This window comes from Arachis stenosperma, chromosome 9, assembly GCF_014773155.1.
Source record: "Arachis stenosperma cultivar V10309 chromosome 9, arast.V10309.gnm1.PFL2, whole genome shotgun sequence".
NCBI lineage: Eukaryota > Viridiplantae > Streptophyta > Magnoliopsida > Fabales > Fabaceae > Arachis > Arachis stenosperma.
Genome location: NC_080385.1, coordinates 5,325,858 through 5,348,654, shown reverse-complemented (window position 1 = coordinate 5,348,654; position 22,797 = coordinate 5,325,858). Strand labels below are relative to the sequence as shown.

Genomic DNA, 22,797 nt, shown 5'->3' with positions numbered 1-22,797 from the left:
TATTTACACAATAAAATAAGACAAATAAAATTTTAAAGGGGACAAAACTAAAATTTACATATAATTTACATGTAAAAAAATTAAAATTAGGAGGCCGTCGCCCCCTTTCTCTCCATGTAGCTCCGCCCCTGCACATAACACTGATTTATCAATATAGTATAGAAATTTTTGCACATAACATGTAAATTTTTACTGCAAATATATTTTATTAGTTGAGTAAGTCAATATTTTAGGTATGTATTATTTCAAATATTTGTGTTACACATTATAACTTTTGTTCTATGCACCAAGATTTATGTGTTGTACATTAAAATTATAGGTTGTACCTATTTTATTGGTTGGGTGTTAATGTTTTAGACACGTAATTCTTCAAAAAATCTTATGTTATATACCAAAAGTTCGGTTGTGCACCAAAATTTATATGATATACATCAAAATTTCTATGTTCTGGTTTTCTAAATATATATAAGAAAAATAATATAAAGCGATGAGAACAATGATAATGATAATAAAGGATCGGAGGATGAGGAGAAAAAAATTGAAAAAATTAAACAACAACAGCAAGACAATAGTGAGTGGTAGCAGCAGTGACGATGACAACAACAATAACAATATTAAAGAAAGAAGCATGCAAAAAAGAAGACTACGACCACGAAAAAGAAGTAACGCGGCATGATGACTTGATTGAACGTGAAAAGAAGAAGACGAAGATGACAATGAAATGAAGTAAAGTAGCGCCGCGCAATGATTTGATTAAAAATTTAGTTTAAAAAATTACGCTTAATTTTATTGTAAAATATTTTTCTCAAAAATATTTAAGGAGTTCTCTTTTCCATTTTTACTCACTTTATTTCTCTTAGCATTGTTTATTAATAGTCTAATATATCATAATTTAAGGTAAATACTAAATCGGTACTCGAAAGATTTTGGTGCTGATAAAATGGTACCTGACTTTTATTATTGATTAAATAGCCTCTAAAAAATTTTAAAATTTAACAAGCGTGTTCCCGAACTCGTCAAAGTAAATTTCCAACAAACACTTTATTGTGTCATTTTTGTTTTTTTTTTTGTTTCAAAATTAAATTTTTTATTTAAAAATTAATCTTTTTTTATTATTATATTTTTTATCGTATATATTATTCTATCAATTTTATTACCAAATTACTACAATCATCAGAACGGCTACCACAATTATTATGTGATTATTACTAATTTACCATTAAAAATTAAAGAAATTGATGACGAAAGGAATGAGGATATTTAGAAGAAAAAAATGAACAAAAAAGAAAATAAAATAAAATGAATAGAAAAAAAAAGCCATTTTAAAGAAGGTTAAACAAAATTATTACTTAGTCCTACACATTAGTTTATCATTACAAAGCACAAACACATTTTAGACATATATTTGTTGATATTTGTTCGACACACATATCTGTTGTATTTAACCGTATTTTAATAAAAAATAAAAAAAAAATTGGATATGTCTAAATACACCTAAATATAATTACCTGTTAGTATGTTTAGTTTGATTTTTAATATATATTCTTGAAATAAATTTAAAAATAATATATATTATTATATATTATTTATTAAAACAAAAAATATTTTAAATATTTCATATAATTAAAATAAAATATTAAAATATTATTATGATTTATCTAAAAAATATTTTATATTATATATGTGTATATATTTTTTCGTGTCTTATAAAATTTTAAAATTTGTGTATCGCCATATTCCATATCACAAATTTTAAAATTTTAATAATATATATCTTTCTTGATATAGTTGACTCTTGGCTTTCTATATTGGCTAGATAATTGACTAAACCTTCGTAATATAATAATTTGCTTGCGAGAGAAGGTATTGATGAAATGTTATGATGGATTCCTAACATTATAAGAAGGTATTGATGAATCACTACATTCCATTCAAGCCAGAGAGTTACAACATGATTAACCCAAAGCTCTACCTTCCCTTTATTCTTCTTTTTATTTTTCACTTATTCTCTCATGTCTTGACACGAAAAATATCTGAGGGTAAGTATTTCATTTCAATTTTGCACTCAAACAAAATAGTTGTACTATATGTTGAATAATTTTTTTCCATCTGTTTTATGTAAAAAATAATTACCCTTAAATTAAAAGTAATTGTATCTTAAACTTTAGTTTTACAGAATTCCATGTTAATACTATATCTTGTTATATCCTTTATATACTTAAAAAAATAATGTAATATATTTATTTAAAATATAAATATTTTTTTCACTTATATATATATATATATATATATATATATATATATATATATATATATATGCATCATTAAAAAAAATCTTCATTATTTCTCAGAATTATGAATAATATATATAGATATAATACCAATTAATTTGGTCCATGAGGTTTTCACTCAGTAATCAAATTGTTTTTTGAAGTTTAAATTGATTAAATTAATACTACTATGACTAGCCATTAGACTAGCTGATACGATACTAAAAATGTTGCATTAAAAATGGAGAAAATAAGATATATTTTTAGAAATATTGGATGAACATTTTTTTTAATCAAGTTCTGACTAAGTCTCTAAAACATTATTTTTTAACAAAAAACATAAAAACAAAAAAACTTATGAAAAAAACATAAAAAATTTTATAATCAACATAAGATCGAATGTTTGAAAAAACTATTTTATAAAAACATATTTATTTTATATAAATAATAGTAAAACATTATTTTTTAACAAAAAACATAAAAACAAAAAAACTTATGAAAAAAACATAAAAAAATTTTATAATCAACATAAGATCGAATGTTTGAAAAAACTATTTTATAAAAACATTTTTATTTTATATAAATAATAGAGTATGAATAAGAGAAGAAGAAGAAATATGTTGAGAGGAAAAAAAATCGCAATAACGGTGAAAAAGAGGAAAAAAAACATGTTAGGAGATAAAATAAAAGGAGAAAAAAAAAGGAAAAAAAAGAGAGAAGAAGGCGGGAGGAAAAAGAAGAGAAGATAAGAGAGAGCGAAGAAAAAGAAAGAACATTAATTCTATGTTTTGGACTTTTTGATATATTTTATTTTAAATTTGATTTAATAAAAAAATGACTTATTCACTTAACATTACTCTTGTATTTTTAGTTTTTTACATAATACAAAGACCAATAAAAAGACATTATATATTAAAATTGCCTTTACTTAATATATAAATCCTTGAATTAAATTTATCATAATCAATAATAGAGAAAATAAATTATATTTCTAATTGATAATTGAAATTATTTTAACTTTGCATCTTACCCAAACATATCCGTTATTCATTTCTTTTTAAGCAACAATTGTCTGCAATCTTTTTTTGAATAATATTTATTAATTTTAATAATAATTAATAAATATTAAATAAGATAAATTTAGATTATTTTTTATTATTTTTTTTATCAAATACTTCTCTTTCTTTTGAAAAAAAAAAGAAATTTCTATTTTTAAGCCTTTTTATTACTTTGACATTAAATTTAATTTTTAGTTGTTAATTTTTCATCATACTTATTTAGTTAACTATTATCTCATTTATCACTAAGGCGGATTCATAGTATATCCAATGAGATTAAAACCAATTCCTGTGCCGACTCCGGGTTCACCTCCGCCGCGCCCCCCACCACCGCCTCCTGATTGGCCGCCTCTTCGGCGGCGGCGTGGTCCACCTCCTCGGCGGCGTCCTGGTCCACCTCCTCGTCCTAATTTGCTACCTTATCATACTGATTTGTTGGGTTACCATTCTAATGCCTTTCAAGGGATTAAGAAAAACCCTATATATACGTCTCACCTAGTTGGTTACTGTCCTTATTATGATTATCAACCTTATATTCCTTTTCTGGTGCCTTCAACAACAAGCAATCACTATACTCATACATCTACCCCTCCTGCCTTAATAAGCATGCAAGATACTATTGGTAAGAAATTCTAATATTTAAAACTTGTTTTCTTTCTGCCATAGCCTTTTAATATTACAAGTATAACTTCATCTTAGAATGTTGCTTATTATAGGTAACATATATATGCAGAGAGTTTAATTTTGATGTATTGAAGATGTAAAAAAATTTTATACGATTCCAATTAAATTTATATGTTTAGATAAAAAATTTAAATAATAAATTTAGAAGATAATTATTTTTGTTAATTTAAAAATATATAATTATATAAACTTTTTTTTGTATTAACGGTGTATAAAAATTAAATTCATATATCTAAAATATCTTTGCTTAACTAGGTACTAGTTTTATTTGTTCATTCTCTCTTTTTAGCCCCTTAATTTATGTAAATGTAGGGGTAGAATACTTTGACAAGGATATGTCGGAAACAATTTTTTCAAGCATCCAACATTGTTGAAGGATTTGGAAAGAGGACAAAGACATGACCCTGCATATGTAGGTATGGTGAATTTCCAAATAATCTTGGTTGCTTCTTAAAATAATTAATGATCATTCCAAGGACATTCCATGGATTATTATTCCTTCTTTATTACCTAAAGTTGAAAAGTGTTACTATTTTACTCCTTTAGTTAGAGATGATCCCACTTACTACTATCAAGGAGGAATAATGGTGTATCCAATGAAAATTGAACCAATTCCGACAGTTCCATATCCAAATCCAGAACATTCTTCTCCGATTCCAACTATACTAATTTCGCCTCCGTCTCTGCCTCGCCATCTCCCCGTCGTCGTCATCCTCGTAGGCTACGAAAAGTTAAAAAAAAAAAAAACATGAATATCAACCTTCTATTTTTTCTTTGATGCCTTCAACTAAAAGAAATCACTATACTCATTCAGCTACGTACCCATCAAGCCTTAAGCATGGTAGATTTTATTGGTGAGACATTCTAATATATTTATTAAAACTTTATTTTTATCTTTTCTTTTTCTCCCGTAGCTTCTTTATTATATAAAATTTGAAAGTATAATTTCATGTTAAAAAGGTTTAGTTATTCTTATGTTCCTTATAATTTTATCAAATTTGTAAAGAAATTTTTATAATTTTTTTTAATTAGATCTTTATACTATTTTTAATTTTATAATTAAGTTATTTTTATGTAAAAAATATTAACAATAAAGGAATATTTCTCTCAAAAAATATGTCGTCAAAGATTTAATTAGATTCTTAATTGTGAATAATATCTTCAATTTGCGAAAAAAATAGTCAATTAACTCTAAAAAGAACCTAATTATAAAATTAAATTAGTGTAAGAATTTAATTAAAAGAATATAAAAATCTATCTAATTGCAAATTTGATAAAACTATAAGAATAATTAAACCTGCTAAAAACAAACGTTTTTCAATTATAACTTTTTTTTTATAATTGAGGAGGAAGCTCAATCCTCATATACTCTAAAAACTAAGGAAATGAATTTCTAAAATATATATGTACAATTTTGTTAGAGATATAACAAATATTAACTAATTAATAACCAATCAACAACAAAAAATTTCTCACATTCAATAAATAAAAAATTGCACATCTAAAATTTAAAACCTACATAAATGTAATGATGAAAATTTAGATATAGTCAACTTCACTTGAAGTTATTAATAATTAAGAACAATTAAATAATTTACTAATTTGACTAAATTTTTATCTAACGTTATCAATTTTATGTAAATTTGACTGCACCTAAATTTTCACCAAAAATAATTTATAAAAGATATCTTTTGTTATTTTTTAAACACGAACCAAAAACGTCTAATTAGAATGTAAAAATCTAATCACCAAAAAAAAAAAGAATGTAAGAATCTTACCATCTTAACTAATCTTATATTTGTGATTATTACACACATTTAACTATAAAAGAGTGCATTAATATATACTAGATATAAAGACTATCTTGTCTATATATTTTCCTATTAGTTCACTAATTTTATTTTTTTTTTTTATCGTTCTCTATCATGTCCTTCATTTAGTTATTTGTACTAGAGAAAGTCTAGGGACTAACACTTTTATTAAAATCTGATCAACATTTAATCAGCAAAAAAAAAAATTTTATAATATTATATATAATTTTATACTATTAAAAATATTAATAATAACTAATTAATGGCTACAAATTAAATCATAAAACCTAGCACTCCTCTTTGCACTAAAGTGCTTGATAAGTGAACTTTTTATTAAAATCATAATTTTATTCTAATTAACAATATTTCTTGTCGAAACAAACTAAATTTGTTATTATTATATCCTCAAAAAAATATATACATGGGTTTGGGTTCTCTAACTAACACAATAATAAAATCTTAACAGATAAATATGAGGATGATGAACATGAAGTGAGGCATTCAGAAGTTGACTGGGAAACTTTCATGTATTTGCATCCAAAACATCTACCATGACACATAGCTAGAGTTAAAAAAAAAAAAAAAAAAAAAAAAAAAAAGAGGCTACGCACACATTACTACGAATTAGCTAATGTGACTATATGTGAGTCTATGCATGGAAATATAGATATTAGCTATGATGGATTGTTATATAACTTATTTATACATGTCCTAAATAATAAAGTATGCAGCACTATTCTTCTTTAATAGTTTTTCCATGTTTTATATATATTGTTATGATTAGTTTCTGCTAATTTGTTTTTCGAGTTTAACTACAAAAATTGTAATTTTATATAATTCCGCAAGTGCATTAGGTCGTAGAAATAATATAAAATTGTTCTAAGTACCAAGGTCAATTAATTTGGGAATATTTTGAACTTATAATGTAGGATGAAATTGACTAATTAAATATAGGAAACCAAAAGTGAATAAAGAAGTTAATTGAGAAATTCAGATTTCGCCAAATTATTGAATTTTAGTTACTATATATTTACCCAACTATTTAATAGTAACTTTTGGGTATGATTATAATATATTCACCAAGATTTGAACATTTAATCTTTAATTAATAGAAATTCTGATAATATATCATAATATTATTTCTATCAAAAGTTTGAGCAAAGAACTTATGAATGAACAGAGCAACAATGTAGAGACAGTGAAGCAAGAATAGAAATCTATTATTAGAAGTAAGAGCGAGTTGTTACAGCAAGCACAACATTACTTTATATAGCACTCTTGTGCACCAGAACTGAATAAACTTGTAACTAATTATGTTACTTGACACTTAAGGCATACGACCAACTAACCAATTTAGATTCTATTAGCCATTCTCCTTAGTCTTCTCTATGTCATTGTTACCTTCTCTATTACCCTCTTTTTATTTTTTATTTTTTAAAACAAAGAAAGCTCAACACATTAGAGTGGAGCAGCAAGAAAATAAACAAAATAAAAACAAATAAAACTTAAATAGATGAACTCCCGTCATTTTTGGCAGAGCTATCAACAACCAAAAGGATCAATACCAGACAACTCCTTATAGCTCAAAAACGTCATTTCTTGTATGTCCTCAACACCTGCTTCCCTGTTGTTGAAGATTCTATCATTTAAGATCACCGCAAAGAAACCAACCAACAACAGCTGCTTCTCCTTTTTTCTGGTATGCATACCAGTCCAACTCTCAAACAGTCTTTTCATGGTTCTTGGGACCACCCATGGTTTATCTAAATATCTGAGTTAGGCACACCATACCTGCCACGTAAACTCACATAAAAGAAACAAATGGTGCACATATTCTGTTTCTTTTTTACACAAGGCACAAAAACTGTCATTCCGATGAAACACGCCTCATCTGCTCAACCTTTCTTTAGTATTTACCCTGCCAATATCAGAACAAACCAGGCAAAAAGCTCAATTCTCGGAGGTACCAACCCTCCCCAAATTGATCTAGTAAAACTGTAGCTCATAATCTCTTTCGAGAGAGTCTCCGATTGCAACACCTGCAAGAAAGAGTTAGTAGAAAAAATACATTTATCATCAAATTTTCACACAATATTATCCTCTTTGCCAGTAGATAGTTTCACTGGCCTTAACCTTTCATGGAGTTGATGAACCAATTCCAACTCCCATTGGAACAACTCTGTCCTCCAATGAAAATTTCAAATCCATTCTATCCCATCCCAGAACCCACAGTCCCTTATCACTGATCCTTGTTGGTTTGAAATAGAGAAGAGCCTTGGAAAACTGGCTTTCAGAATACCACCTTGCACCCAATTATCTACCCAAAACCGCGTCCGTCTTCCATTTCCTACTTTCATCGCCAGGCCACTAATAAGTTTTTCTTTCACCTGTTGTTCTGCTATATTCAATTGACAGATGTCTTTTCATGACCCCCTTTACAGGAAGAGTTTGACTAGAAAGCATAACATTAGGAGCCAGATTATTATACGAACACACAACCCTCTTCCACAGCGGGCACTCCTCCTTTGAGAAACGCCACAACCACTTGAACAATAGCACTGTGTTCCTTTTTACTGCATCGCCGACCCCCAATCCTCCAGCCTTTTTTTGGAGTCTGGACCACTTCCCATTTTAGCAGGGGCATACCACAGTTGCCATCCTCTTTACACCACAGAAAACTCCTCTGAAGTGCAATCAGCTTGTTAGCGACCGCCTTCGACATCTTATACAGGCTAAGGTAATAAATCGGTAAGCTGTTCAAGACCAATTTGATGAGAACTAGCTTACCTGATTTGTTTAAGACCTTTGCCTTCCACAAGCTGAGCTTCTCTTTCACCTTGTCTATGATCGGCTTCCAAGTCTTTACCAGCCGATGATTCGCTCCTAAAGAGATACCGAGGTATCTAATAGGAAGCGCCGCTTGTTTACACCCCAGAAGACCACATACATGCTCCACCCACTCCTGCTCACAATTGACTGGGATCAAATTCGACTTATCAAAATTGATGCTTAACCCAGACATCAACTCAAAGCAACGCAGCAACCTCTTATAGTTCGCAATTGTTTCTGTCTCCAAGGGGCAAAACAAGATTGTATCATCTGCAAACTGGAGATGAGACAATTTAATATGATCTCTCCCGACCAGCAATGGAGCAATGCGCCCATTTCTTATAGCCTCTCCCAACATTCGATGCAACACATCAACCACAAGCACAAACAGCAGAGGAGATAGTGGATCCCTTTGTCTTAATCCCCTCTCCATTTTAAACGCCTTGGACGGTGAACCATTCACCAAGACAGACATAGATGCCGTACTGACACACTCTTTCACCCAATTCCTCCACTTTTGACCAAAACCCATCTTCTAAAGCACAATATCCACAAAGCTCCATCTAACTCTATCGTAGGCTTTCTAAAATTCTAGCTTTATGATTGCCGCCTTCTTTCTCCTCGACTTGAGCCAGTGAACTGTCTCACAAGTAATGAGGACGTCATCATGTATCTTCCTACCCTTAACAAAAACATTCTGTGTCTCTCCTACCAGCTCCGGCATTACTGTTTTCATTCTCCGCACTAAGACCTTGGAGATTACCTTATACACACATCCCACCACACTAATCGGTCAGAAATCCTTGATCTCTTTAGCATCCACAAACTTCGGAGCTAGCGTCACCCACGTGACATTTGCATCGTTTGGTAGCTTAGCACTTTGGAAGAACCCCATCACCGCTGCAGTGAACTCCTGACCAATATCCTCCTAGCATCGTTTGATGAAGTTCAGATTGTACCCATCACTGCCCGGGGCTTTAGAGGATTCACAGTCCCAAACAGCCTCCCTAATTTCCTCCACAGACAGCATCACCTTCAAAGCTACAGCCTCTGCTCCATCAATCTGTCTTACCAATCCATCTCGAAATTTGATCCTCAGAACAACTTCCTACCGATACAGGTCCTTATAAAAGCCTCTAATTGCAACTTTTATTCTTGTTTGATTCCTCACTAACTGGCCATGGATCATCAGAGCATCAATCCTATTATTTCGTCTTCTGGCCGAGGCAATATTATGGAAGTATCTAGTATTTTTATCCATGTACTTAGCATGATGAGACCTCGACATCTGCTTCCAGTGTAGCTCCTTCCTAACATACCACTTCTGGCAATAGCTCACCAACGCCTTCCTTCTAGCCTCCGTCGTACCATCATAGATACCTTCACTAACCATATTATCCAATTTATTAATCTCCTCCTCAAGCATCTTCAGTCTCTTATCCATATCCTTGAAATAGTTCTTGTGCCATAGTCGTAGCAGACCTGTCAAAACCTTCAACTTACTAGTGAACTGCGCATCTCCCAAATTTCTCCATTTATTTTTAACCATGCTCAGGAAACCCTCATGCGTAAACCAGGAATCTAGACTTTTGAAAGGTCGGGGGCCATCCCCAACCCTCTTATCCTCCACAATCAATGGACAGTGGTCTGACAGCCCTCTAGGCCCACCTTTTAGTCGAACATCAGGAAATTCCTCAACCCACTCTATATAACCAAGATCCGATCAATCCGACTGCAAGATCGACCCCTGAACCACGTTAACTTCCTATCATTCAGAGGCAAGTCCATCAACTGCATATCATGTACCCAAATTCTAAACTCTTCTGCTGACACCGGTAAACTACTAGTCCCTTTACGCTCTTCGATATGAAGAATCTCATTAAAATCCCCGAAGAAGCAGAAAGGCACCTGACACAGACCCGCAATATAACTCAACTCCTCCCAGACAACCCGCTTCTCCTCTCTCTCATGCGCCCCATATACCAAACAAAAAGCACAATTAAAATTATTTTTCGTTATCACTCCTTCAACGCACAACCATCCCTCCCCTTTATAACAGTTGTTGGCTTTGAACACCTCCTCATCCCAAATTAGCAACAAACCCCTCGAGGCCCCTGCCGACTCCACATACTCCCATCCCACAGACCTAGAACCCCAGATTCTTGCAACATCAAATTTAGTAAAAATCTGCCTCTTAGTTTAAATCAAACCTAACATGTTGAGCTTATAACAGTTCTTTAAAGATTTTATCATACTTAATTTGCCATTTCCTCTCAACCCCCGAATATTGTAACAGCTAAAAATCATTTAACAAATTTGCCTTCCAATTAAAAAAATCTATGTAATTTTTGTTAATTGACTACTTGTTGTCTAACAAAGTGTAAGTCAAACTCAAAGTGTTTGATTTTGTTACATAAAATTGAATTTACTGCTAAAAAAATATAGCACTGATATTATCACAAATCACAGTAGAAGATAGTGTGGAATTCCAGAGACACGGATTTTGAACTCAATCATGAGATTTGTAACCAAATTTAGTCCGAATTGTTACTAATCAAGTCTTCTATACTCAATCTTCAATGCTTGAATGGAAATATAATATTCATATGTTAATCTTCTATATTATCAATGTCAGTCTCAATGTGAATCTTAAAAAGCAAAAAGCTCCAAATTAGTGCAAGGATGAAAAATAATTCTCTGATCGCTAGTCAAATATTTGATAATTTTTTTCACACAATTCTAGCGATAATTCTGTTGAGTTTGGAAAACTCTAAATTATTATGATGATTAAAACATTGTTAAAAATTATTATTAGGAATTATTAATTTGGTTTTGGGTTCAAACTATTTGATAAATAATTTCTTTTTTATATGCAGAATTTTGACCATTGGGCATAAACAACAAAAAGCTCAAAATATTGACAAACAATTCAGCCTTTGGTTCAAAAAGTTTTATATGATACGTGGCTGATATATTTAATGGTTAACAAATGTGAATTAGGCAAGAAAATTATGGAACAGCCCAAAACCTTGTGTTAAAAGACCAATTTCTTCATGGTCCAAATTTGAAAAGAAAAAGAAAGGAAAGAGAAGTGGTTCGGTTACGCACTCCTCTCTTTTGGTGGAATTCAAATTCAATTAACTTGGTTTAATTGCATTGGAGAAATTTTACATTGATTTGGTAGCTTTTAATATCTCACACGTTACAATGCATAAGGATAGGAAGTGAATTTTAATTGATTTTAATTTTATTCATTACTTCCAAAGTTTCTTTTTCATTTCTCTCTTCTCCCTCTTGTTTTGGTATGTCACTTCCATCAGGAAAAGAAAATGGAAGAAGTTATCAGAGGTAGAAGCAGAGAAGCTATGAACAAGCAAGCGGTAAAGGTGATGATGGCCCTTACAAAAAGAAGATCTACAACATGGCGTGGCTAAGATTTTTGCCACTAAGGGCAAGATGTGGAGAAGAATTTTAAGATATCCATGCCAAAAGTGGTAGCAATCCGTTTTGGTCAAAGAAGAAGATCTCTGAAGTGAAGCTCGTTTCCACTTTTGTTCATCCATCACAGAAGGTAGCTAAAGAGGCTACGTGGAGGAGGAAGCAAAAATGGAACAGACGGAGCTGTCAAGGATCAAGAGTTTATCAAGGGTCAGAATTCCTTCTTGGGGACCAAGTCAAGATGGAAGGCTCAAATTGATGAAACTTGATGAGAAAGGATGAGAGAGAGGTACATGCATGTTGGTTTTGCTTTCGGTTTCCCTCTCTCCTCTCTCTGTCCGAATCGGTCTTGATATTGAAGAAGAAAAAGGTTGCCTCGGTTGAACCGTTTCAACCTTGGAAGCTTCCCCTTCTATAATAAGGGTGAACGGCCAAGGCTTGAGATAAGGAGAGTAAGCACAGAGTTCTCATAGCTACCCAAAGCTAACAGAAGTTATTCTCCTTCAATGTGTTCTATTTTGTATTTTATTTCTTTAGTTTTGTCTGTCTGAGTCTCATGGTAAAAAAGATAAACAGTGTGAGGTTTGTAAGAAAAAGCCAGTGAGAGAAAAAAGGCAGAGTGTACAAAATTAAAGAAAAAAAAGCCATAGGTGTCTTAGAGGTCCTTTGTACATCTATGTGTTGTGTATCATGATTCTGTGGAAATCTCCTTGCAAGTTGGGTTAACACTTAGCAGTTGAAAGTTTGGTAGGTGACCAAGTCAAGTTTAGGATTGGGGATAGATTCTGGACTTGTCTCGGATAGGAAGGGTAGTTCCTAGGGAAGAATTGGTGTTTGTAATCAGTTTGATTATAGTGAAATTCCGTCACTATTGTGATGGATACTGGACGTAGGCTGCATTGCACTTAGTAGCTGAACCAGGATACTTCTTAGTGTGATTCTCTCTTTCTCTTCTACTCCATTACAGTTTCTGTTGCATAGGAGACAAAATTGAAAAACATCTGAAAAACATCTCATTGGTTACGAGACGAAAAGAAAATGTCTCTTTGACTAGTGACGAGACAAAAAGCAAAAATATTTCCTAAAGCATTCTTAAAAGGCATCAAGTGTTACTCAGCAGAAAAAGGGGTAAGATTCAACCCCCTTCTTTTAGTCACTGATAACCATCAAATTCAAGTGTGTGCATGTATTAATTGATTTTGTTTACAGAAAAAGAAATCTTGGATTTAGTTAGTACTTATTATTATTATTATTATTATTATTATTATTGTTATTATTATTGTTATTGTTATTGTTATTGTTATTATTAACATTTTACATCTTAGTAGCCATTCTTCATCCATTTTCACCACTTAGTTGAAGAAAAACAAGTACTTTCTTTATTCTCTCTGAAAAAAGTTCAGCTGCTAGGTACAATGCAGCTTACGTCCCATCTCCATCATAACAATGATGGAATTTCACTATAATCAATCTGATTACAGACACCAATTCTTCCTAAGAACTACCCTTTCTATCCGGGACAAGTCCAAAATCTATCCATAATCCTGAACTTGACTTGGTCACCTACCAAACTTTCAACTATAAGTGTTAATCCAACTTGCAAGGGAATTTCCACAGAATCATGATACACAACACATAGATGTACAAAGGACCTTTAAGACACCTATGACTTTTTCTTTTAATTTTGTATCCTCTGACTTTTTTTGCTCACTGGCTTTTTCTTACAAACCTCACACTGTTTGTCTTTTTCACCATGAGACTCAAGACAGACAAAACTAAATAAAAAAGAGAAGAACTTCTGTTAGAAGGGGAAGCCTCCAAAGCTGAAACGGTTCAACCGAGCCAACTTCTTCTTCAAAATCAAAACTGGTTCGGACAGAGAGAAGAGGAAACCGAATGCAAAATCCAACATGCAATTACCTCACTCTCATCCAATCTCATCAAATTTCATCAATCTGAGCCTTCCATCTTGACTTGATCCCCAAGAAGAATTTCTGATCCTTGATGAATGCTTGATCTTTGACAGCTCCATCTGCTCTATCTTCTACCTTCTTCCTCACGTAGCTACAATAGCTACCTCCTGTGATGGATAAACAAAAGTAGAGACGAACCATACCCCAAGGATCTTTTTCTCTGACCGAATTGGATTTCTTCCATTTCTAGGTATGGAGATCTTGAAGCTTCCTCACCACATCTTACCTTTTGTGGTAAGGATCTCAGCCAGATCTTCTTTTTGCAAGAGCCATCATCACCTTGGCCTCTTGCTTATTCATAGCTTCACTGCTAATGTACTTCTTCTCTGATAATTTACTTCTTCTTCTTTTCTCTGACATGACCGAAGAAGAGAGAAAGAAAGGAGAGAGAAGGGAGAAAAAGCTTTTCAATGGATTTGATAAATGAAATTAAAATGAGTTAATTTCCACTCCCATGCTTAGTAACGTGTAACTCATTAAAAGCAATCAAATCAATTCTCACTTTCTCTTTCATGTTTTCAATGCTATTAATACAAGTTAATTGAATTTGAAATCCATTCAAAGAGAAAAGTTAGTGTTCGTGAAAAGCATGCGGCCTTTGCTTTCTCTCTTTTTCAATTTTGGACCAAGCTTTTGTTGGTCTTTCAACATAATAATTTTTGGGCTGCACCATAATTTCCTAACCCAATTCAAGTTGCCTAATAAAATAATTCAGCCACATATTAGTTAGGATTTTTTGTACAAGACTGAATCTATTTAGTATATTTGAACTTTAAATTGCATTGAATCTAATCACCAAAATCTGCATGTAACATAGAAATTATTAATTAAACATATTTGAAGCATAAATTAATTTAATAATTTTTAATTACTATTTTAATAATGTTTGATCATCCTCTTAATTTAGAATTTTCCTTTAGAAATATGGAAAATGGTCAAATTCAAGATTGAGAAATGGTAATATAAAATTCAAAAATACCTCAAAAGTATCTCATGGTTGGGAAAAATGTAAGTTAGGACATTACACATTGGATCATGTTACAGTGAGATAACCTTTCAATAAAGAATAAAGAGTGTATATTAGTTTTTTATAATGAATTTTTTAAAAAAAATATATCATAAGCAATAAGCAATGCACGATACTCTTCTTACAAATTTAACTATAATTTCCACTTTTTACTTAATTCTGCCTTTCACAAAAAATTTGCCTTTGCACATTTACCTAACCGCTATCTATAGGCATCCCATGACAATAATATGAAAGATGTAGATTACACGCATATCCCAATCTCCGTAGCATGCGATCTCCACCTCTTTATCTTTACTATAAATCTATAATGGCCAACAGATATTTGATTGGCTTGTACCATGGATGATTGGTGCTTGCTAGAGAATAAGGCATAAGAAAATATATTCAATGTGAGAAGCTTGTGATTCAAAAATCCATTATATTATTAATTTCAAACTAATTTTTTTTTGTCTAAATATGCAAAGAAACGAAGTAAATAATATTCTATATTCGAAGATGATTTGTTGAAGATCAAACTAAAATATATCACATGTGACTCTTTTATTATAATTAAATTATTTTTTTAAATAATTTTTTTTCTTTTTTTATCTCTCTTTTTTATTTATTTATTTTATTTTTTTATATATTATTATTAAGGTTTAATTACTCCGTTGGTTTTTATAGTTTCATTAAATTTTAATTAAATTTTTATACTTTTTTTTCTTTCAATTGGGTCCTTACACTACTTTTAATTTTGTAATTATGTCTTTTATATGTTAAAAATGTTAAAATTAACATAATATTTTTACCAAAATGCATGTTGTCAAATATTTAATTAAGTTTTTAATTATAAATATCTTCAATTTGTAAAAAAATATTCAGTTAATTCTAATATTTTTATACTAAGAAGGACTTAATTACAAAATTAAAATAGTGTAGAGACTCAATTGAAAGAAAAAAAAAAGTATAAGAATCTAATTAAAAATTTGGTAAAACTTTAGAGACTAACAAAGTAATTAAACCTATTATTAACTATTAATTTATAACTAAAATATATATATCATATGATCTATTTCATTGTAATTGAAATTTAAATTTATTATATATTATTAATTTAAAAATCAAAATCACAAAATGTATTACATAATCCTATTTTATTGTAATTGAAATAGTCCATTTGATTAGAAATGATGCCAAAACTAGGGGTGACGAGCAGGCTAGTCCCGCCCCAGTGTGCATAAGTTCTTGAACCTCTATTCACTCCACCTAAAAATTACTAAATTCATTAAGCAATGGCAACACTCAATAAAGGAGCTGCAAACGAGATAAATGATTAGCAAATAAGCTGAAAAGGTAGATACGACAAAGAAACAAATCTCAAATTTCACGTGTCAACAAAGACAGAAACAATCAAATACCTTCTAATCAGATGGAAGCCAAAAACAAAGAGCAAGAGAGAAAGTAACGCGATATGAGAAATGCGAATGAACCTGGAAAGCAATGATGATCTAATGCGATATGAGTACTAACGAACCAGCGATTATGACCTAATGCGACGAACGAACTGAAGAAGAAAACTGAAAATTGATTTTTCTTCTCAAACAAAAAGAAAGTAAAAAAAAGTGCAGAGTATTATTTAGTATATCTGAATATTTATTATAAAAATACGTCTTTATTATTATAATTCTTTTAGACTCTATAAATACCCTTTTATATTGTATCATTTCAAACAATACAACTTGAATACATTCAATAATATACCATCCTTTCTCCAGTTAAGTCTCTTATTTCTAACACAACCTAAGATTAAAAGAGCTTTATCCTTTCAGTTTCACCAAAATTAATTAGTGACTATGACATTGTTTATTAATTTCTCTTATTTCTTTTATTTATTTATATATTATGGTTACTTAATTCTTCTGAAAAACTTTGCTTAATTTCATCAAAAACAGTAATAACATAGAACTACTTTATGTGCTTACTTAGCTTCCTTAGAGGGTTTAATTTTCCACCACAAGATTACTTATTATTATGGTTATTGTTATTATGATTATCATTGATATCTTTTGCATTGAAACTACCAACTCACTACCAATTCCTTGTACAGAAGAAAGGGAAAAAAAAAGGGAAAATAAAAAACTGCATTTAAGAACCTTATTGACTCTTCTTACCTTAACAGCAACTCAGCTATATATCACCACAGATCACAAAAGAAGAAAAAGAACAAGTATAATTTTTAGGATTTAAGGCCTTCACTCTATTTGGCAGTAGGATCAGAGTGGGAAAAAAGCCTATGATTTTCTCTGTCAATCAGCAACAAGAGAGGAGAAAAAGAAAAGAAAAAACCTTTCTTTTCATCACAAAGCAACATTATTGACTAAGATTAGGTAGCTTTTACTGTTAAATCTTATCAGATGTTTCAGGTGGTGAGGAGGCTAGTGGCAAACATGTAAGCTTCATAAACTACATCTCTAGGTTAAGTCTCAATAAAGGCAGCGGGGTGTTAGAAGGTGTGTGAGTGTGTATATGAGTTGTATGAAAAAATAGGTGAATACTATGGTGTCTATCACTTTGTACTTAAGTTACTAAAAAAGATAAACAAATAATATTTAATAAATTTTATATGATTTATTTTTTATTTTAAATATTTTATTTTTTACTTTTAAATATTCGCATACAAATATTGTCTTGCAGGACCATTTTCCACATAGATGTTTGAAATATGAAGTTAAAACCTGGCATATGCTTGTGATTAGACTTGATAACTCTGCCTAGTTCATGGATATATCTACTGAGAAATATAAATTCAGAGACATTAAAAGAAAATAATGAATAAAGATGTGAAAAGATTGAAAAGCTTCTACCTATTCACTTCAACTTCAATCGGATGTGGGAGATTCTGGCTTGATGGGGGGACGTGATAGCTCTGCTTAGTTTTGCTTCTGCATAAATCTGACTTAGCTATCTTTTTAGGGCATGTTCCACATCATAAAGGCTATAAATGCTTTGCAAGAAGTGGTAAAATTTTCATCACAAGACATGTTTTGTTTGATGAAAATCAATTCCCTTATGCAGAATTTTTTCCATCAAATATCACTGTATCAAACCCATCTCAGTTTCCTCATACTACTCTTTCTATACCAATACTTACCTTTCCAACTACTTCTGATCAAACACAACCTCCAATCCCTTCTATTCACACACAAACCAATGACTTATCAACTACTACTCAGTCTGCCCAAAACTCCCAAACACCTGTATCACCTATTCCTACCTCTTCTGTCTAAAATCAAGAATTACACAATATTAAACCTCCTGATAGTATTCCTATAGGTGGGGTAGTTGTTCAATTAGAGAATTCACCCTCTACAGCATACACAAGGCGGGTTTCGAACCCCCGACACTTGTTTAAACGGACGAGTGAGTTGACCACTCGACCAATCCAAGTTGGTTTTTGTTTGTATGATTTTGTTGTGTTTGTGTAAAGAAAATTAATTAAGTAACAAGGGCCCAAGAAAAAAGAAATAGAGCTCACATACATACCAGCCCAAAACTCACAATTATAGTCCAATGGTCAAGTACCTCTACCATAAATGTTTCTCATCCAAAACAAAGATTCAAACCCATTCGAAGAAGCATAAAAAATACTATTTCAGAAACTTGAACCCCAAATTTAATTCAATTGAAATTTATTTTAGCTTCCACCGAAAGTCAAACCCTCTCTCCTCTCTCCTCTCTCCTCTCTCTTCTCTTTTATCACGTCAATCTTTGAACAAAGAAGAAAGAAAGAATAGGAAATTTTTAGGGCTAGGTTTAGTGAAGAACAAAAAATATGTTACCAAGTTCAAGCAAGTTTTTGAGCTACAACAAAAGAGAAGATTGCATCCGATCAGAACATCTTCAAAAGTTAATTTTTTCATTTGAGCTACTCCAACACATATCGAAGAAATTCACCAAGTCTCAAGTACAAATCAAGCAACCATGGAGAAAGTGAAGTCAAATATAGTCAGAAGTTTATCAACAATCAGAAATAAATCTTGGGGCAAAGCAAAGCTCAACGGACAAGATCAAAGGAGCTTGAAGAAAAAAGATGAGAGAGATGGTAAGTTGCATGTAACAGATTCAAAGTCCTCTCTCTTCTGATATCACCGCTGTGAACTCTAATGTTGGAGGAGAAGATAGCATTGGGTTTGAACTTGTTTCAACCTTAGAAGTTTCACTCTTCTGTAAGAGGGGTGAACTGCCAAGGGTTGGAGCGGAGTTGGAGTTGGGTCATCCTTGCTGCAAGAGTTTGTCGCCGGAAGAGGGGAGGTGACGGGAGTGGAAGTTTTCGCCACTGTTCTGCTCTGCTTACTGAACAGTGCCGGAATACCGTAGCTACAGCTGCCAAAGGATGCCCTTGCAGCTACCAAATCCCATCCCACTCCAGTTTGGGTTCTAGCTCTGGTTCGTTTATGCCAGGTTTTGTTCTCCCGAGTGTCAGAGCCTCCGTCTTCTTGGTAAGCTTTAGCCTTGTTTCAGATTTCTTTCCTTGTCCGTTGAAATCCTTGTTACGGTATTGGTTGTCGCTTAAATCGTATATGTTTGATGATGTTGTTGCAGTGAGTTTTTTCGCTGCTGGTTGAAGCCGCCGTTGTTGGAGCTTGCCAGAGTTAACCCATGGAGCTACGGCTGCGCTATACTTAGTTTCTTGTTGGTACAATAATTCGTTCTTGCTCCGAAACTCTTTTAGTTGTTGTTCTATTATATGTGGTTGAGGTTTTGCAAAGCTATTTGCTATTTGATTGAGTTTTGATTATTTCTTATTGCGATTAGAGTAGCTGTGGTTACTGCAGAAGTGATTTAGAACTGCGATTGTGGCTTCTGTTGTGATGAGTTGAGGGAAAAAGGAATTCAATGCGTTTAATTATGCGAATTGTGAATAATTGAGGTAGAAATTTTTCTTAAAATTTATTTTATGTTACAGAGTTGTTATAAATAGATATTAATGTGAAAAATATATTTTTGTGATTATGTTTGTTGGACTGGATTACTGATTGCTTGAGTGGTGTGCAATTGTTGATAAGAAATTGATTTGTAAGGTTATTGAGTTGATTATTATGAAGAGTGGTTTTTCTTGATTTTGAAGTTAATTTGATAATATAAATGAATTGGCTTTGGAAATGATTAGAGATATGAAAATAAATTGATTTTGGAAGCGGTTTGATTTTGAATTACTTTGATTTTATAAATGATTTAATATCTGCATTTGTTTGATTTTGAAAAAGATTTATTATTAGAATTGGTTCGATTTGAAAATAATTTCATATAAGAACTGGTTGAATTTTGGAAAATGATTGAGATTTGGAAATGGTTGAGAAGGATTTGAGGAATGTTTGGATGGGACCCAAAAAGGGTGGCAGAGTTTGAATTTTAGAAGAGATGCTGTCAAAATTTTATAAAAATTGGAACTTCGTTTGAAGTAATTATTTAAAAAGATTTGGTTTTAAAGATTATATATTTTAAGTTTGATTTATTTAGAAAAGAATAAATTATGTTTTGAATTGGGATTGTTGATGAATGGAATGAGAGGGTGGATGATGATGATTGAATTTGAATAAAGGATGACGAGGATTTGTTTTAAAGTATGATTTTTGAAATGAATGTGGAAATGAGATATGAATTGATGATGATAATGAATTAAAAGTATATAAGACTTACAAAATTGAGACAGGTGACTGGGCACTTTAACTCTTCGGTTTTCTCCATGGGCATGCATATAGATATGAATTTGAGCTTAGGGCTTTGTCTCTCCCCATGGATGAGCTTGGAATTTTTTCCATTAATATTATTGAGCTTGGGGATGCGCGTACAGAGGGATTGTCGAATGGTTAGCTACCAGGACATGTCGAGTTGGCTGTATAACCGACAGATGAACTCATTAGCCATAGCGTAGATATGCATCATATGCATTTGCATGCTTTATTTGAGTTTGAATTTGTTTTTTTTTTTTGCCTAATTGCTTAACTGTTAGTAACTATTATTTGAACTATTTGCTGTAACAGATATCTATACTTGTGCATTCCTTATCTGTTTTGCCTGTGTTTGCTCTAGTATGGTACTTTTGTTGATTGAGTATTGGTGCTGAATTGATGATAGTGTTGATTGATTTCGTGGTTGGTTTCTGATTAAGATTTAGTAAAGTATGAAATATCAAGCTGGTTCAGTATAGACTTAATGAACCCATGTTTGGAACAGGTTGATCATTCATACTGATAGAAAATTTTTAAGATTCTTTTATAAGAAAAATGAGTTTGGATTTCTGGACAATTAACTGATTTCTTTTAAAAAGGTTTTGAATTTTTTATGGTTAAACCATTGGTTTTTAAATGATTCATAAGACAGCGATAATCATTGAGCTTGAAAACGATTTTTTTGTTAAATATCTTCTTATGACAATTCTGAAATTCTGTGGTGAGACCGTGTGGTTAGGTTCTCACTCTCCTACAACTTTATCTTTTCAGGAGACGGATAACGAGGCTCACGAAGAATTTTATTGCATTTTGCTTATTCGATGTTGCTTAGTTATTATTTATTTATCCCTCGCCATCAATATTATATTCTGTAAAAGGGATAGGAATTATATGTTTTGCATATATATTATATTCATATGCTACTTATGTAAAAACTTTTGTATATAAGTATATGCTTGTTTGTTTTCAAGATAAAATATTTTTTCGCCTTTTCAAAGAAAACAGAGATACGATTTCGAGTCAACGGCTCCTATTTTATTATTAAGTATATGAAGTCGTCTAATATTTCTTGCTATTAAAGTGGCACAGTAAAAAACGTGACATTTTAATAGTAAGAGTGTTACACAGTATATTCACATTAAATAAAAAACATAAATTAATTCCAATCCTTTTATTCTGCATGCCCTGTTGTAATCTCATTGAGTTCAAAAAAAATCTCCATATTCCCATATTAGACTAATTTTAGCGACCAATTTTATTCTGATTGTATAAAACTAATTGATCACTAATTTGATGGCTATTAGTGACTGGTTCTATTAGTCATTAACAGTTGCTAACTTAATAATTAGCAACCAATTTAGCGACCAGTGTGTTAGCAACCGAATTAGCGATCAAACAGTTATTCACTCTATTTCACTATGAGTTGCAAAATCGGGAGCGACTGATTTTGTGACCAACAGTCCCAAAGACGTTACTTTCTATTTTGATTGTTAATTCGGTCGCTAAATTACAAATAACGACCAATTTTAGTGATCAGCTTTATTCTAGTTGTATTAAAATCTTATCGGTCGCTAATTCGGTTGCTATTAGTGACTGATTTTGTTGGTCGCTAAAATCAGTTGCTGAATATAATTTAGCGACCAATACTTTTTTGGTCCTGAAAATTCTATATCGGTCACTAAATCGATCGCTATTAGCAATCAAATTTTTTTTTGTCGCTAAAATCGGTCACTATTTTAGCATTTTCTTATAGTGACAACGATAACAACAACACTGAAGAAAAAACGTGCAAAAAAAAAGACTACGATGACGATGAAGAAGTAGCGCATTTGATTGAACGTGCAAAGAAGAAGACGTCGATGACGACGAAGAAAAAGTAGCGTCGTGCGATGACATAATTGAAAATTTAGTTTAAAAAGTGACATTTAATTTTATTGTAAAACATTTTCCTTTAAAATAATTAAGGAGTTCTCTCTTCCTTTTTCTGAGCTTT

The 22,797-nt window shown here is 31.6% G+C and overlaps 1 protein-coding gene and 1 long non-coding RNA gene across 2 annotated transcripts; both read left to right on the top strand.

Moving 5' to 3' along the window:
* Window positions 1–1,949: 1,949 nt before the first annotated feature.
* On the top strand, window positions 1,950–6,410 carry LOC130947586 (leucine-rich repeat extensin-like protein 6). The gene is made up of 4 exons (XM_057876289.1): window positions 1,950–2,039; window positions 3,579–3,950; window positions 4,325–4,428; window positions 6,290–6,410. The coding sequence occupies exons 1-3, from the start codon at window positions 1,952–1,954 to the stop codon at window positions 4,384–4,386; spliced, it is 522 nt and encodes a 173-aa protein (XP_057732272.1). The 5' UTR covers window positions 1,950–1,951; the 3' UTR covers window positions 4,387–4,428; window positions 6,290–6,410.
* Window positions 6,411–18,765: 12,355 nt separating this feature from the next.
* LOC130951161 (uncharacterized) lies at window positions 18,766–21,728 on the top strand. Its single transcript, XR_009073850.1, has 3 exons — window positions 18,766–19,571; window positions 19,675–19,768; window positions 21,576–21,728. It is a non-coding gene; the product is annotated as an uncharacterized LOC130951161 (long non-coding RNA).
* Window positions 21,729–22,797: the final 1,069 nt, after the last annotated feature.